Source organism: Hordeum vulgare, chromosome 6H, assembly GCF_904849725.1.
Source record: "Hordeum vulgare subsp. vulgare chromosome 6H, MorexV3_pseudomolecules_assembly, whole genome shotgun sequence".
Taxonomy (NCBI): Eukaryota; Viridiplantae; Streptophyta; class Magnoliopsida; order Poales; family Poaceae; genus Hordeum; species Hordeum vulgare.
The window spans coordinates 53,824,485-53,843,770 of record NC_058523.1 but is presented as its reverse complement, the minus strand read 5'-3'; the positions used below and the strand labels follow the sequence as shown (position 1 = coordinate 53,843,770).

Below are 19,286 nucleotides of genomic sequence, written 5' to 3'. Positions count from 1 at the left end.
ATATATATATATATATATATATATATATATATATATATATATATATATAAAATAAAACTAATAAAGCAAATAGTGCTTCTTCAGTACATCATTCAAATTGTCCTTAAAGTTGACTAAAATTACCCATCAATGCCACCTATAAGTCAGAAAAAACTTTTCAAACAGGAAAATCTTCGTACCGGGCCGGCCCATGTAGGCACCTCCTATATTACGCTCTGGGCGTTGGAAAATGATGCAGCACACCTGTTTGGGCCAGCCCATGCGTGGGCGCCTGTGTTTTGAGTTTAGTTTTTTTTATTTTTTCTTTTCAGTTCCATTTTGTTTTTCTACTTTAAATAATTTAGAACTTCAAACAACTTTTCTCAATTTTAAGAAATTGAGAATTTCGAAATAAAATATTCAAAAAAACAATTTTTTTTCTGAGAATTCAAAAACTATTCAGGAGTTTTGAAAAATGTTTGCATATAAAAATATATTTAAACTTTGAGAAAATGTCCATAAAATAAGAAGTCAACGATTTTAAACAAAAGTCCGTGTAAAAATCTTAAAAACAGTCAATTCCTCTGTTTTTAGTCTCATTTTTTATTTTCATTTTTCTGTTCCATTTTTTAGGTTAAATAATTTAGAACTTTGAAAAACTTTTGCAATTTATAAAACTGGGAATTTTGAAATAAAAGTTTGAAGAAAATATAAAATGTTTGTGAATTAAAAAAATGCTTAGAATTTTTATAAAAATATTCGCATATTCAGAAAAATGTTCATAATTTTGAGAACAATGTTGGTGAAAACAATAAAAATTCATGATTTTGAAAAAAAGTTTGTGTATTATTTTTTGAGTGCAATCAAAAAAAAAAGTTTGCTAATTCAAAAAATGTTCATGCATTTCAAGAAATGTCCTAAAATTTTAAAGACATAATATGATCAGCATCATTGGAGATTATACTCTCTCCCTAATAATAAAGCAAATTCGGTTTTTAGTCGTCCGTCTTGAAAATTACCTCTAAAGTTCGCACAAATTACCCACCATGCCACCGGTAAGTAATAGAAAACGTTTCACAAAACGAAAAATCTTGGACCAGGCCGGCCCATGTAAAAACGTCCTATATTACGCTCTGAATGCTGGGACCATATCCAGCACACCGTATGTGCCGGCCCATGCACAGGCACCTGCTTTTAGTTCCGTTTATTTATTTATTTTCAGTTCCGTTTATTTTTTTTATTTTAAATAATTTAGAACTTTAAATAACCTTTAAAATTTTAATAAACTGAAAATTATAAATCAACATATTTAAAAAATTAAAATGTTTGTGACTTCAAAAACTGCTCGGAGTTTTGTAAAAAAATGCTCGCATATACAATAAAATGTTTGCAATTTTATAAAAATATTTGTACAATAAGAATAGTTCATGATCTCAAATACAATTCCATGTATTAAAAACTATTAAATGCATTTAACAAAATGCTTTCTAATTCAAAATACGTCCTAAAATTTTAAAAATAGCTAATGCCTGTTTTGATAGTTTCTTTTTTTTATTTAAAATTTTCCCTTACATTTTTGTTTATTTATAATTTAAATAATTTAGAATTACAAAAACTTTTGCATATTAAAAAATAGGAATTTGTATTAAAATGCTGATGAATTTTGATTTTGAATTAAAAATAGGATTCAAAAAAGCGCCGGATTTTTATATTTTTTGCAAATTCCAAAACAATGTCCATGAATTTAATAAATATATTACTGATTTATAAAAATGTTTGTTTATTCAGAAAAACTTCATGCATTTCAAAAAATGTTTGTGAATTTAAAATAAAATCCTCCAACATAAAAAATTATGTTCGTGTTTTCTTAAATTGGTGGCCAATTCAAAAGAAAATATTTAAACCCGTTCGAAATATAAAAAATATTCACGATTTTTAGTAATCGTTTGTAAATTGTAAAAAATGTTCTCGATTTTAAAATCGTTTCCATATTTGTAAAATTGTTCACGAAAGATCTAATGTATGTAGTTAAACATTAATGCTTCTAAGTCTTTGTGACAATATAACTGTGTGAATTTTGAAGAATTAACTGTTCGATGGGTCGGATTATTATTGTATGTTTTCTAAAAAAAAATCTTGAAATTCAGAATAAATCTTTGAATTACCAAGATTTTTGACAACCATGATATATATTTTTTGAAAATGTAAAGATTGCTTCAACTTGTGAATAAATTTAAAACAAGAAACATTTTCTTGCGTTTGTGCACAAAATTTCTAAATCAAGCGATGATATATGAACATAATGTGGTCACCATCATTGGAGATTATGTTTTTTTCTTCCGTGGCAACGCACAAGCCATTTTTCTATACTAATAAAGCAATTAGTGCTTCTGTCGTCCGTCATTAATATTACCCCCAAAGTTGACATAAATTACCTACACCTCCCAATGTTTTCCCCGTGGGATTCAAATGGGTTTTCCTCCGGAAACGGAATGAGAACAATGAGGTGGTGAGATATAAAGCAAGGCTCGTAGCACAAGGTTTTACGCAGAAACCCGGCATTGATTTCAATGAAACATACTCTCCAGTAATGAGTGGAACCACTTTCCGATATCTTATATCTATGGCAGTGCAAAATCGTATATCCATGCAGTTGATGGACGTCGTGACCGCATATCTTTACGGGTCACTAGATTCAGACATATATATGAAGGTTCCTAACGGAATCTCCGCCCCGAATAACAGTGCAAAACGCAACATGTATTGTGTAAAGCTGAATAAGTCATTGTATGGCTTAAAACAGTCGGGACGGATGTGGTACAACCGACTAAGTGAGTTCCTTCTTCAGAAAGGTTACTCAAATAGTGATGATTGCCCATGTGTCTTCATCAAGAAGTCCTCTACAGGATTTTGCATCATTTCTGTGTATGTTGATGATCTCAACATCATTGGCAGTGCACCAGACATTGATGAAGCACGCAATCACCTAAAGATGGAATTTGAGATGAAGGATTTGGGTAAAACCAAATTTTTCTTAGGTATTCAACTTGAGCACCTTCCCTCAGGAATCATAGTACACCAAGCTGCCTATATCCAAAAAATATTGGAGAAATTCAATATGGACAAATCCTATCCATCTAAAACTCCTATGGTCGTTCGATCTCTAGACGTAGAGAAAGATCCGTTCAGACCGAGGGATGATGGAGAAGAGGTGTTGGGACCTGAAGTTCCATATCTCAGTGTTGTTGGAGCGCTTATGTATCTTGCAAATTGCACAAGACCTGATATTGCATTTGTAGTGAATCTACTTGCTAGACACAGCGCAGCTCCCACCAAGCGACATTGGTCTGGAGTAAAGAATATCTTTCGATATCTCCAAGGCACAAAGGATCTTGGCCTATTTTTTCAGTTCCAGCAAAATCTAGACTCTGATATGATTGGGTATGCAGATGCCGGTTATTTGTCTGATCCCCATAATGCCAGATCTCAGACCGGTTTTGTGTTCCTACATGGTGGTACAGCTATATCATGGAAGTCTCCCAAACAGACTGTAGTGGCTACATCTACCAATCATTCTGAAATAATTTCATTATTTGAAGCATCATGTGAATGTGTATGGCTTCGCAGAATGATAAACCACATACAACAGTCATGTGGAATTGGTTCTATTGAATCACCCACCATTATCTATGAGGATAATGCGGCATGTGTTGCACAGATGCAGACAGGATATATCAAGAGCAATATCACTAAGCATATTTCTCCTAAATGGTTTTTCCCCCACAATCTTCAGAAAAGCGGGGAAATAAGCATTCTGCAAGTCAAATCATGTGACAACCTTGCTGATTTGTTTACTAAGTCTCTACCAAACTCAACATTCCAGAAATATGTTCACGGAATTGGTATGCGACGACTTAGAGATTTGCAGGCAACAGGGGAAGTTTCTTCTTGAGATATCCTTGTTCGAATAACATCACATTATGCTATCTCTTTGTGAGTTTACATTTCAGGTTCACATCAAAGTCTTCATGAAGAACTTTTGAAGAAGAGTTTTTGAGATGATAAAGCTTTCCGGACAATCATGAAGATAACTCCACATGGTCAAGTATAGATTAGGGGGAGTGTTAAAACTAATTATGTAATTAGGGGAAAATCTCCCCTTGCCCAACCGTCAAGCGGTTCCTCCCGCAATGACGGTTCTCTTTCTTTTCTTCCTGGAACCGACACATCCCTTGGATGATCACGTCTCCTCCCGTTGTATAAAATGGTAGATCCCTGTCATCATTGAATCAAGAATCTCATTTTCTTCAAACATGTGTCTCTGCCAATTAATCATTGCCAGCGAGCCATGCATGGGCTGGGCAGCAGTTGCCGCCAATCTCCTCTTTTTAAGCACGCTAAGCTCAGCCGATCCCACACCCCACACTCCCACAGATCCAGTCTTTTCGTTCCGACCGATCAGCGCGAGACAAGCTTGGTGAGTTGGTAGGTGTCGGCAGCGGCCGTCGGCATGTGGAGGCTGAAGGTCGGGGAGGGCGGCGGGCCGTGGCTGCGGTCCACCAACGGCTTCCTCGGCCGTGCGGTCTGGGAGTTCGACGCCGGCGCCGGCACGCCGGAGGAGCGCGCCGCGGTGGAGAAGGTGCGTCAGGAGTTCACTGATGGCCGGTTCCGGCGCAGAGAGTCTGCCGACCTCCTCATGCGTTTGCAGGTATGCCCTATATATGCATGCATGTTAACGAGTACTCGTTACGTAGATGTCTGTTCGACACGGACGTAATTTTTTTGTCAAATCGATTAATTAAGCAGAGAAAAAGATGTCGGGTTAGTTCGTTATATGCATGTACAGTAAGTAGATGGCTTCTCTGGAGAACAACGGTTCCCTGCCTTTCTGCAGGGGCTGAATCTTGATTCTTGAATGAAGTATGACCCCATATATTCCGTCTACAGTGGTGATGCTGTCCTCTGTGAAGCTCTAGCATGGCCGTCCTAGCATAACATTTCTATATATGTCCGGTTTGGTAGTTTGTACTACTCCCTTTGTTTCATCATAATATAACGTGTATTGGCATTAGTGCAAGTCAAACTTGTACTTCCTCTGTTTCTAACTATATGAAGCTAATAAAATGTCATATACTCTCTCTGTTTTTAAATATAAGTCTTTTTAGATGTTTTACTAGAGGATCAGGGGACTATATACGAATGTGTATAGACAAATTTTATAGTGTAGATTCACTCATTTTGCTCCATATGTAATCTCCTAGTAAAATTTAAAAAAAAAATAGGAATGGAGAGAGTATTTAGAAATGGATAAAATATACATTTGACTGAAATTAGACAATAGATTATCAACATCTAGAATACAATGTAAATAAAACAAGAAAATACTTTCATCATGGATGTAATGATATAAATTTGATATTATAAGATATTGATATTTTTTTCTAAAAATTTGGTCAAACATGAATATACTTGATTTCCTGAAAAAATCCGCCATTGCTACTGCATCATTCCTGTGTCTTGTCTGTGTGTGCCAACTATACTATGTAAACTTTTATTCCAAAGCACCTAACCTGGTTGGTACGTGTTAGGAAACTTGTACGATCTGCTATTGTTGTTAATCTTAAATTCTTAATTATGTTTGTGCGGATCTTTTGATTAAACAAATACACCTTACATTTTGAAATTTTTCTAACAAAAATGCAACTTAGATAAAGGAACGGAGGGAGTACTTAAGAACATCTACAGTCGGGCGCCTCAAATAATCCCTCGCACGTTCATGAATGTGTCCGGTCAGTGAGCGGGTAGGGGAAAGAAGAAGAAAAGTGCAATCAGATCCCTCATATTATCCCTATATGTTCACGCTGACTATAAATTCTCATATCCTTCTCAAATATGTGGAGGATACGAGGGTTTGCGGACGCGTTCGGACCCGTCCGATCAGTCTGTCACATTGGACGCGACCTTATTCTGGACCACATTTTTTCCTTATTTTTTTTTCTTTTTTCCTCTTCATCAATTACGTGCAAGTGACCGGACATGTAAAAAAGAAAATAAGAAATGTTAGTATGTACTCCCTCCATTCCTAAATAGAAGTCTTTAATTTTTTTTTCATTAGTGGACTACATACGGATGTATATAGACATACTTTAGAGTGTGGATTCATTCATTTTGCTCCGTATGTAGACTCCTAGTGAAATATCTTAAAAGACTTATATTTAGGAACGGAGGGAGTAGAAAATAAGAAATGATAGTCCCAAAACACTAAGGCACATTACATTAGTATTTGTTGCATGCATATTAATTAGACCCCATCTATTAATTGAAGGACGAATGCATGTAATTTATGTGGCACGCTTTCTGAATTTGAAGAGGTCTCTTAATTAATAGCATGTTTTAGTTAAAAAAGAAATAGTGTGATTGGCTTCCTCTGTAATTCAATTTTTTTTATCCAATCTTTGTGCCTAGGTTGGAGTTCAGCTTTTAAAATGCCTATGCATCGAGACAGAGGGAGTAGTAACTTGGACTATACACCCGGACGGAGGAAGTTACTCTATATTACCCCTTAAGCCTCGTTTGGTTAAGGGGGATTGGGAGGGTTTGAGAGGAAAATCCTCAGGGGGCCCAGAAACCCCACAGATCACCGCGCGCCCATTTGGTAGAAGGGGTTTGCTTAACCCAATTCCCTCCGTTCCCCTTCAATCTCTTTCTATCCATGTGTTTCAAAACCCTCCTCGGAGGACTAATGGAAGCAAAACCCCGGGGATTTGAGAGGATTGGCTGGAACAAAGGGATTCATCCAATCCTCTGAAATCCCTCCCTCCCAAAACCTCTCCAATCTCCCACCAAAGGGGGCCTTATTGTGAATAGTCTTAATCAAATAGTAGTACGTATACCTCCATCTTGTTGGAATCTGTACTCCTGGGTCCATCAATGTGACGTGCAAAAGTCGTTCCTCAATTGTTCGTTCTGAGACTTCACAGCCGAATTAACACTGTAACAACCAACTTGTCAGGTGATTGAATGCGCCATTTACGAGTGCCTAGCTGTCTGCCTGTCTCTCACAAACCTTTATTTCTTACCACACCGCGCAATAGTTGCTACGCACTTGCTCACTGTGTATTTCTTCGAAATTTAGTCGTCCAAGTGCAGTCTTACTGTTGTTGATTGTCGGAGATGCTACAGCATGATGCGGCTCTCTTCAAGGGTTTATTCTCAGAGCCACTCCAATGCATACAAGACTAGCGCCAAGCACATAACAATTCTTAAACAACAAACCTCAACAACCAATTCTGAACTTCACCGCTGTCTCTTCGCCATCGTTTTCGCACGATTGTTTTAAGTTTTAACTAAACCTGTGTCCATCGATAGATCTGACGTAGGAATCGTATATATCCTTTCCAAATAGCACCAACTCTAGTTTCAAGATTGCTTTTATTAGCAATTGGGTATGAGCTGCCCCGCCTATCTCTTGTCTTCGCCGGATATGGGATGTTGAGGAAGATGAACAGTAAGCTCTTGGATTAGATCCTTGCTCCTTTTTGATCAGGCAACGGAGGGAATGCTGGTAGATGTAAAGTAATGGTCTAGCTCCAGCTCGAAAGAGAGTTAATGCATTGTGTCCTGTATTCTAATGTTCGTCATGCACACATATTAAATGACCACGCACAGATCTGAACTGTTTAGGTGTGTGTCGGTTAGTATTCACTTATTACGAGAAACTAGACTAGTTGCTGCGAAAAACTTGTTAAAAAATATATGGATAAATTTTAGAAAACAAATGGTAATGCAAAACCCATTATAAAAATGCGTTGCTTAATAACCTAGAAAAAATTCATGCATGAGGATATGTTTTGCATGAAGAGATTAATAAAAAAAAGTAACTTATAACTACATGCATGGCTTGATGATGTGACATTGTTGCATGAAGAGGAAAATTGAATAATGGGTTCTAGCTATTTAAGAATAGAAGATTACTTTGTCAAAAAATGCATGCATCCCGAGATAGCACGGGAGCGGGCGTGATTTCAATGTGCAGCGTCGCCGAGTGTTCGTACTCCACTTTTGCAGGACCAGTTGGTTTCTTCATAATATGAGTGACGTAATGTATAACAAGATAAAATAAGTCTATAAATAAAATAATAAGTAAAAGTCCCAATGTTATTATTTTACTGTGAAGGTAATAACTTAGATTAATAACATATACTTACTTCTCATTTAAGTAGTCTGAGTAACTAACTAATTTCTCTTTACTGTGGAGTACTCAATTTTTTTTTCTTTTTATTAATTAGTTATCACATTACATTTTTTGCTTAGGTGACATCTATGTTACATTTATTATGGTTAGTCTTAATGAAAATTGAAGAGAGTGGTCTTTTTTATCATTTTTTCCTATATATGTCCAGAAGTAAGGACAATTATTATACTCCTATACAGGTTTGGGACCGAATTATGGAAAAGTCATGGTTGCACCCAACTTCGGTGCATCCATAGGTGCATCCATACAATGAACAGGAAATCTTTTAAAGAAATCTAAAACTTCGTCGATATGATTATGAGCAACTGTTTTAGGAGACTGCAAAGTTTGGTTACCAAAAACATCAAAATGATCTCAATACAAAATGAAATCTTCTGTTTTTAAATAGCTATAATCCATTACCTATGTTTTTTAGCCATGCAATCATAACATATAAGCAAGTATGCATGCAAGACATAAATAATATCTTTTGCATTATTCTACGCATGCCATGGCGCCACATCGTCAATTTATGCATATTAGTCCTAAGTAGTTTTTGCATTAGAGTTCATCATTCATATTTTGTTAGAAACTACATTGTAACTATAATTTTCACTCTCTTTTTATACGCTTTGTACTTTATTGTTTTTAAGCTTTCATTCGCAATAGTAGAAATAAGGGCTTTCGTCCCAGCTCGAAAAACACATTAGTCCCGGTTCCTTTACGAACCAGGACTAATGTTATTATTAGTCCCGGTTCAAGCGGCAAAGGCGCCGGTCGGGCATTAGTCCCGGTTCAAATGGGACCTTTAGTCCCGGTTTGTGTCTCGAACCGGGACTAAAGGGTTTGGAGGCTTTAGTCCCGGTTCGTGTCTTGAACCAGGACTAAAGGGTAGACCTTTAGTCCCTGTTCGTGACACGAACCGGGACTAAAGCACGAACAGGGACTAAAGGTGTTCAGATTTTTTTTTCTGTTTTTAAATTCTTGTTTGTAGTTTCTGTTTTAAATTGCTTATATCTTTTAGGATATTTGATGTTTTTGATTGATTCTTTTTGCATTAGATTCAAAATTTTGTCTAGTTTCTGTTTGTGCCATTAGTTTTCAAATTTGAATGGTTTAAATTTGAATTTGTTTAAATTATTTCAAACCCAGTTTTTGAATAACTTGAGTTTACAAATAGTTTTTGATTTAATTCTTTTTGCTCCCACTCATATGTTAGATTGTTGTCACAGTAAGATTTATTTGGTTATTTTTATAATAACTTAAATTAGGATTTTAATTAAAGAAATATTGTTTTGCTTATATAGTTGTTTTAGTCATTTAATTGTTGTTTTTATTATTTTTAGTTAGTTCTTTTTGTAGATTTTAACATGTTGTAGTATGGTGCATATTTAATGCACAAAAAAAAATTACAATTCAATTAATTTTTAAAAAATGCCTTTGTAGCAGATGGGTTTTCGTTTGAAACCTTGATACTTTGAGTTTTGTAGAAAATAAACAAAAATGATAAAATCTTCAAAAATTAAACAAAAATGATAAATTCTTGAAAAAATAAAATCCTTTGAGATGTTGTTAGGTTTTAGTGTCTAGTCGGTATAGAAATTTTGAGATATGAATTTTGACCGTTTTTTCAAACAAAGGAAAAAAATAAACGGCCATAACTTTTGCATACGACGTCCAAAAAAATTTAATATATAAAAAAAAACTAGAAAAAATTGGTACTCGATTTCACCCGGGCTTGCCTGGTGAAGTTTTCTCACATGCTCAAAATTCCAAATGAAAAAAGAGTTATTTCAAAAAGAAGTTTTTTCCAAAAAAGAAAATAATAATTTTATTTAAAAATATTAGGTTGTTTTCATTGAAATTCACTATTATTGTTACTTATTAAGTTTATTTTAATAATTGTTTGTAATTCAAAAAATTAAATCATGTGACATGACATCAAGACCCAAGTTGTTTAGGATTGATAGCTTACTATTGTCAGGAAAACAACAAGTGCACACTTGCAACTAGGGGCGATAGAACCAGAAAGTTAAGCGTGCTCGGGCTGAAGCAGTGAAAGGACGGGTGATCGGCCAGGAAGTTAGACGATTTGAAATGAGTGATCCACGCTAGAGCAGTGAGGATGGGTGATTAGAGATTAAATTGTCAAATAATTCAAAGATTTGAAAATTGGAATAAAACATAAAAAATATTCAATTTTAAAAAAATCTACCTTTTCGGGTCAAACAAACAAAATAAACAGACGGATCCTTTAGTCCCGGTTCGTAAGTAGAACCGGGACTAAAGGTACTCCCTCCGAGGCGCCCACGTGGAGCACCTTTGGTCCCGGCTTGAAACAGGGCCGGGACTAAAGGTTAGGCCTTTAGTCCCGCCTCTTTGGTCCCGGTTGGTGAACCGGGACTAAAGCCCCTTACGGGCCGGGGCTATAGGCCCTGTCCCCACTAGTGTCGCTTTCGTTTTTGATTTTTTATAACAACTATTTATCTATTTTTAGCAATGTTCCTGCAGCAACGCCCGAGGCATCATCTAGTACAAATAATGTTGTGCAATCAAGTTTACTGTTCACATGTTTATAAAAACTTTATTGTTGTTGTTTTTTTTACAGAGCTCCTTAGATGCCATTTGGCCATCAATTTTGCAAGCACCTAAAATATTTGGTCATAATCATTCACAAAACTTTAGATTTTCTTTTGATATATTTTGCTAAGTTTTTTTTATCGTGGGTGCACAGGCACGCAAAGGCACTGGGTACACAAAAACCACACTCACTATTATTTGGACCCACAATTCCAATCATGAATTAAATGTGCCGATCTACCAACCTATAGCTATCTAGATAGTTTGGAGTTGCCAGCCAACAAGCCTTGGACACTCAGTCCACATTTTTCAGGACTGACATGTTACTTTAGCTTTAATTTGTGTCGTAAGTATAGGTGACACCCACAAACTAACAAACTAAACTTAACCTACTATATTTGTAGTATGCACAACAGAACAAGCATCAAGGGAGGGACCGTTGCCTACCGCCCATGCAGAAGCTCGAGGAGAAAGACAAGGTCACTGAGGAGACCGTGTTGGTGTCGCTGAGGAGAGCCCTTGATCAGGTCTCTTTGCTCCAATCGGATGACGGTTGTTGGCCCGGGGACTTCAGCGGGATAATGTTCATCATGCCTGGTTTGGTTTGTAATTTTTGATGACTATTTTATATGTCAAAAAACATCTTACATTTGGAGACAAAGGGAGCATATATGAGTAATTATAGCCCGGTTAACTTAGAAATTATTATTTCTTAATCAACATTGATAGCCTTCTGATCATATAAAAGTGTTTTTGCATGAATCACATGTTCAAATTACATGGTTGTTGACGGTAACTTGAAAATAGTTACTTCTTAGATGTCTAAGAAATAGCCAAAAAAAGTCATACATGTACTTGATATTCTCGTTATTTTTTGTTGTTGTGTGCACTTGCAGATATTTGCCCTCTATGTAACTAGATCACTCAACACCTTGGTGACGCCAGAACATCGACGAGAGATATGCCGCTATATATACAATCATCAGGCATGACATCACACACTTTCATATTGCACTTTCGGGTGTATAGGCTGGGAGAATTATTCTTCAATTGTGTGATTTTTTTTTTGTTCACACACCGATCATTCATATTTATTTCCTTTACCTTTTTATTTATTGTAGAACGAGGATGGGGGATGGGGCACCCTAATTTTAGGATCGAGCAGCATGTTTGGTACATGCTCAAACTACATCACTCTGAGACTTCTCGGAGAGGAGCTAGATGGTAACGGGGCGTTGGCTAATGGGCGCCAATGGATATTGTCCCACGGAGGCGCTACTCTTGTGCCACAGTGGGGGAAGATATGGCTCTCGGTATGTTTACTTGTTCATGAATAGCACCCCAACACATAAATAATCTTGGAGCATTAATATACATGGACGGATTAAGGAGACAAACAAGCTACTTAAGTTTGGATTAAAATAATGGTCGCAGATACTTGGGGTGTATGACTGGTCCGGGAACAACCCGATCTTCCCCGAACTATGGCTTGCGCCGCAGTTCCTCCCGTTTCATCCAGGTATGTTGTCGATCCATGGATATATTTTTCAGGCAGTCCTAATCTTTTGATGCTGGATTTTCATGTAGTCTTCCATCATTTGAAGCATTTACATATACTTATAGTAATACCTCCGCAAACTAATATAAGATGTTTTAAATCACCGTAGTGGCGATCTAAAATGTCTTATAATATTAAAATAATGATCTAAAATGTCTTATATTAGTTTACAGAAAAGTACTATATTCAAAGTTTTCTTTAGAAAAACATAATCGATAAGGTCTTTTTTATAAGAAAACATAATGGTTTTTTTTAAATATAAAGGTATTTTTCTTTTGCATGTACATGTAGAGGACACCTATATAAAGTGTGGGGGTAGAATATTTGTTTGCCCTGGCCACATGCGAATTTCTTTACGAGGAAAGTATTCCCTCTATACCTAAATACTCTATTTGTTATTAAAGAACACTAATACAAATATCCCAACTACAAATATTATGGTATAAAGAAAGTACTAATTAAAGTTTCACGTGTTGTGCATAGGGAAATTCTGGTGCCTATGCCGTATGGTGTACCTTCCCATGGCTTATCTTTACGGGAAGAAATTCGTCGGGCCCATCACCCCAATAATTTTGGCGCTACGGGAGGAGATCTACGACATGCCGTACCACAAGATCAACTGGGGCATGTCACGTAATGCATGTGCTAAGGTTCGTTCAGTTTTTAATGAACGCAATCTTTTAAGGGAAACACTAACAATCAACTGATGGATCTCTCGGTCGCATCCATCACCCTCTCCACTTGCCACGTGCCCTTTTAGACCTACTCGTTTCTATCTTAAAACAAAAGCAACATGTGTTAGGTGCTCTGCAACAGGACCAATGTTGTAAAAAGTTTCTGCAAAAGAAAAAAAGGTTGGGAAGACCTCTATTTCATAAAAAAAACTGCAACGGAACCTCTGTTGCACAAAGCTTCTGCGAAAGAAAAATGTTCGAAAAAAATCCGTAACAAGATCCCTGTTGCACCAAAAGTCCACAACAATACCTCTGTTGCAATAGTTTCCGCAACATGATTTTTGTTACAAAAGATTCTGCAACACAACCGTTGTTGCAGTGATAAGACGAGGCTAACCGGTGGTTGACACCAGATCAAAGGGCTGGCATGGTGGCTCATAGAATTGCCATAATCCTCAAAAAATTGAACACAACCCTGTTGTTCATTTTTCATTTTGACAGAACAGAACATGGTTTTGTTAACCAAATGAAACATAAAATTGGATAAAACAGAAAGAACAATTGTTTCCATATCAAGTTTTATTCATAACCACAGTAAATTCCACCAAGTAAATGAGAACATAACGTGGAAGATATATCACATCCGCTTCTACCGTGTCCCGCATCGAGAAAAAACAGTTGGCGGGAGCCCAACTGCCACGGAAACTTCTGCGTCCGCCGTCCACGTCCACCGTACGCCGCCCCGGACGTCGGCCCGGACGTCCCCGAACATTAGTCTTATCAAGAAAGGCTTGGCCATGAAGCTCTACAACCGGACAAATAGGGGACGCGCCCAACTTTAGAGCATTTAGGGGATCATATTTACTATGTCCAGTTGTAGATGCTCTAAAGTTTAAATTCACCACTTTGATTGGCCATGAAGCTAAGACGAATGGAAACCGACTAACAAAGCATCAAGAGGGACATCATCTCGTGAGACCGGTAATCCAAATCCGTAACCGCAACACTAGCCTAATTACCTTGCAATCAGCAACCAAGAAAGGCCAACACATAGATGGAGACGTTGGGACATGATTACATAGGAAGCTACTATTGTCCACACGGAAATAACCCAGAATAAACCTCAAACATACCCTGAACTATGGTGATAAATAAAGAAACAAGACTACTTCTATCTCGTGAATCCAAAGACTAATTTGAAGCCAACTGTGGCAATGAGTTCAGTTCAGAAAAAGCGAGCCAAAGAGATTTGGATATTGGGAATGGCTAGAGACTAACGTTTCAAATGGTAATGTCGTGGTTTTGATAACCTTAATTTCCACTTCACGAGCTAATGTTGTACTTTCTCCATGCTTCAAAAGAAGGGGTATAAATTTTGTTGGAAGAGAAATTGCACAAAGTTCAAGTAAATTATATAAAAGATTTCAACCAGCATAATACCCCCTCCGTCCCAAAATAAGTGCCTCAAAAATGACTCAACAACATTTTCTAATACACGTCTAACATTTTCTTAATACAAATTAAACATTTTTGTAGCATATGGTGAATATTTTTCTATACACATGTTAAACATATTTCAAATACTTTATTAATATTTATAAATATACGAACAATGTTTTTTGTACATGTTCAATATTTTTCTATACATTTAGAAAAATGGTTGATTAACATTTTAGAAAAAAAATACATGGTCAAGTATTTTCTATACACATTTAACATTTTCCAAAAGCTTGATTAACATTTTCTAAACACTTTGTGAAAAAACAAATGCTTTATTTGCTTGATTATCATTTTTATATACATGACCCAATTTTTTCATTATTTTTTAATACATGGTCAATTTTTCCTATACACATTTAACATTATTCAAATGTTAAATTAACATTTTACAAATACTTGTCCAAAAAAATTCAAATGTTTGATTAACATTTCTATATACGTGATAAAAAAATCATTTTTAATACCTGATAAACATTTTTTGTATGCACATTTAACATTTTCTAGTTTCTTGATAAACATTTGTCAAATACTTTTTCAACATTTTTTAAATGCTTGATTAACATTTTTATATACATAATCAATCTTTTTTTATTGTTAAAATACATGTCAACATTCTTTCTGTACACATTTAACATTTTTTAAATATTTGATGAAAATTTTCAAAAATTTGTTCAACATTTTTTTCATAATGCTTCCTTAACGTTTTTATAAACATGATAGAAAATCCTTTTTTAATACATCATGAATAATTTTTATATACATATTTAACATTTTTTGAATGCTTGTTTGATATTTTTCAGATACTCAACACTTTTGAAATACTTATGAAAAATTGATTTTTTTTTGGTAAAGTGCTTTTTGTAATGTATATATATTTAAAATATTTTAAAGCATAAAGAAATTGCAGTAATAAAGGGAAAACGAAAATTAAAAACAAAAAAAAGGTTGTGACCCGCCGCACGTGTGGGCCGGCCCATCTCGCTTGCCACTTTAGTGAGTCGGAACTTGGACTCGCTAAAGGCTGAGATACACGGTCCGTGAGCAAAGTGGCGGCACACCCACATGCGGAGGTGACCGCAGTAAGTAGTGGCTCCGAGTGGCCGAAGGCACATCACCGGCCTCTGCGTGCATGCCTTCACCAGCACGAGCACCCTTCACTCTCTCTCTCTCTCTCTCTCACACACACACACACACACAAGTAAATGGCGGCTAATTCCTTCATGTTGTTGCTCGCCGAAGAAAAAGATTTTTGAATGAAAAGGATTTTCCCGTCGCCCACTTTTTTTATAGATTTTTTTCGGAAAGGAGGCAAAGATTGCCTCATCCGTTAAATAAGCACAAGATAATTGCCCAGTTAATTATGGAAAACTGGGCGAAAACGGTTACAACTGTTGAGTGACACACATAAAAAAGCTCACGCACACGACTTCGAAGAGGGTCTCGACAAGACAACACTAGGCGTCATCGTCATCACTCCTCCCCTAGAGGCGTCATCGTCATCACTCCTCCCCTAGAGGCGTCATCGTCATCACTCCTCCCCTAGAGGCGTCATCGCCATCCATACACTGTGGGAAAACTACTTTGACTCCGCCGTAGGCGATCATCGACTCAACCCACCCTGAAGAGGACACGTGAAGCTGCATGAAGAGCTATGCCATAATCTGAACTAGGTGCGACCAGATGACGCAACTCCGACTCTGACGAAGAACTTTGAGGGACAAAACCAGGCACGGCTGGCGCCATGGGAGATCACCGAACGGGTTACCTGCAGCCAGTCATCGTATACCATAGGCCCCCGCCGCCGCACCTTCGACTCCGTAGCAACAAACAAACCGAGGCAAAAACCATGGACACACCAAAGAAGAGTCAACTACCACAACCATTGCCGCGTCGCCGACATCGCTCCCACCATCATCGTTGTCACAGAAGCCTGGACGCCACACCCGTCGCCAACCGCCATCCAACGGTCCTGCTCGCCGATGCCAAGCTCCCAAGACGAAGCTCCCAAGAGGGAATACGACACCAAGGCACCGCCATCGTCCGATCATAGATCGGGATTTCCCCCGGAGAGTCCAAAATTACCGGATCCGCGCAGGAGGGGTGGGAGAACAATCAACGATGCCTCCAAGAAGGTCAACAACGGCCATAGCCGCCGCCATTGCTAGTCACGACACAAGTCCAAGACATGGTTTTCACCAAGATCCACACCGCCTCAACCGCACATCATCCTGCAATGGCGTCGGTAAGCCCACCCAACAACACCACCACTGAAGCTTCCCATCGACAAAGAAGCACAAGATCCACTGCAGCCAACCGCACCTCGCGGAGGCCACCGACGGCCGGAGACCGGAGCGCACTTCGTCGTAGCCATGGGCCTCCGATCCGCGCACCTCTAGGGGCGTCAATGCGGTGCCAGACCGCGCAGACATCCACCAGTCGTGCCCTTCAAGGCTGAAGCTGCTGCTCGAGCACCGTACAGGCCGCTCAAGCCCCTCCACCATGAGCTCCATGCCAGATTAGCCGCACACCATGCCCATCACATCCTTGTGCGTCCGCCCATCGACTCCTGAGGAGCGATGCCCGTAGAGCATGCCTGCCCCCACGCCACCCAGCTTGCCCCGCCGCCGCGGCCCGCAAGCAGCTGACCGTAGGTGAGCCAGATCCGGGTCTGGATCGAGATCGAGAGGCCCAACCCCGCCACCCCCATGAACAGACACACACCACCTGCCCACGCAGCCACCGCCGCAGGCAAGCCTACGCCGCCAACGCAGGCGCACATCTCATCGTCGTCGCGCCTCGCGCTAAGCACGGTGACCTCGCCGGCCACCATGTCCCACGCCGCGAGTCACCACCGACGCGGGCCAGGCTTTGCCCGGCAGCTCCCTCTGGTGGCGGCGATGAGAGGGAGATGCGAGAGGCGGACTAGGGCCGATGGCGCTTAGGGCTCCGCCCAGCCGCTCGCGGGAGGGGTCGGGACGAAGCGAAGGGGAGAAGAGGCTGAGCTCCATCGTCGCTTAAACACAGGAGAAAGTTTTTTATAGAATGAAGCAAAGCAGTTCAACATGGTTCGGTATTGCTGCTCCAAAACTGGAGAACAGCTAGAGAAACTAAACAAACCTGGCCTCATGGCCCTACAACTCTAAAAACAGACATATGTGAAAGCAAAAGTTCCCTCAAGCTATGAATTAACTCTTGTATTACAGGCCCAAATAGAAATCAAACGCTAAAACCACCATGTAATCAACACTGATGCACTTTCCCAGCGATTTCAGTATCTCCTCCATGGACTCCTTGCTTGACACCTAGGCGACCCGAAGTAGCTCCCCACATCGCTTGTCCAGAAGTCGAATACAGTGTTGAACAAGCGCTCCATGAGCATCGTCGCAGAGAATTTTCCACTAATTCAGATAGATGCTTAACTTAGCAAGAATGCACTTTACACTTCTCCAAGTACGACCCTAAAAACAAAATTCATTTCTCAGTTTTCAGATGCTCTACAATAAGGCGACAATAACCAAGTTAAGCACTGCATTTTTCTTAGGATTATGCCAAAGAGTGATAACCTCTCCAAACCCAAAGATCTTTTGGATTACAAAAGCGTGAGAGACATAATCCCATAAGTGTTGCACAACAACACATTCAAAAATAAGGTGATGCACTGATTCATTTTCATCATAGAATAAGCAAGTGAAATCATCCACAGGTTTACGTTTATCTAGATTATACCTAGTAAGAACTTTATTGCAAACACACAACCACAAGAAAACATGAATTTTGTTGCGGGCAGACCACTTTCCATAACTTATTGCCAATAGCAAAAACTATGCCACCAAAATTATTTTTCTCATAAAATGATTTGACCGAGTAAATACCATTAGGCTCTAGTGTCCAGATAGGCTTATCCGCAATATTCGGAACACCAAATTGCCCCCACCGACCCCACCAACTGATCCCAAAGAACTAAACCAGATTGTTATACCCATCTCCTAAAAGTCGATTTCAAAGTAGTCCCTTCCCACACCTATGACATAGTGCAATCTCATTGATTACACATTCTAAATAACTCCCAAAACTGCACTTTAAAGGAACAATCCTTAATCCAAACATCATGCCAAAAGCTGATGAATTCCGCGTTACCTAGCTCCTATTTATAAAAAAATTAACCGTAAATAATGCCCAGGTGACAGTCTTCCAAAAGGTCGGACCAGTCCCAACCCTAGCCCAAAAAATCTTTGGAGAATTCACTCTATATTTGTAAGCAATGACCTTTTTCCAATCCTTATCACCACCATCATAATAATGTTTACCCCATGATGCCAGTAAGGCCATATTAAATTCCCTAAGGCTGGGAATTCCCAAACCTCCAAATTCCTTCTTTCTAGGAATCAACCCCCAATTGGCAAAGTGATATCTTTGTTGGTCACCCACATTCCCCCAAAAGAAGTGGGACATTTGTGAATTGATTGCATTAGTTGCCCATTTGGGAAACTTCATCATGGACATAAGATAGGCATGAATACTAACAATGCAAGCACAAAGCAGAATTATTTTTCCTCTTGAAGTAAGAAACCTCCCCAACCATCCAGAGATTTTTTTATCCTATCAATAATAGGTTGCAGATCCTCTCTTTTAAGTTTATCATACTACAGAGGGACTCCTAGATATTTGATAGGGAAGGAACCCAGTTTACAGCAAAAAATCTGGGAAAATTCCCTAGCAACATCTTCTTCCATATTAATGGCTATAAAATCACTTTTGTGGA

The 19,286-nt window shown here is 38.5% G+C and overlaps 1 protein-coding gene across 1 annotated transcript in view; it reads left to right on the top strand.

Moving 5' to 3' along the window:
• Window positions 1-4,416: 4,416 nt before the first annotated feature.
• Window positions 4,417-19,286, top strand: part of LOC123403138 (achilleol B synthase-like) — a 39,156-nt gene continuing 24,286 nt past the window's right edge. Inside the window, exons 1-6 of the mRNA XM_045097101.1 lie at window positions 4,417-4,687; window positions 11,197-11,394; window positions 11,689-11,778; window positions 11,914-12,105; window positions 12,227-12,311; window positions 12,834-13,000. Of these exons, the coding sequence (XP_044953036.1) occupies window positions 4,490-4,687; window positions 11,197-11,394; window positions 11,689-11,778; window positions 11,914-12,105; window positions 12,227-12,311; window positions 12,834-13,000 (930 nt within the window). The 5' untranslated portion in view covers window positions 4,417-4,489. The remainder of the gene's footprint in view (window positions 4,688-11,196; window positions 11,395-11,688; window positions 11,779-11,913; window positions 12,106-12,226; window positions 12,312-12,833; window positions 13,001-19,286) is intronic.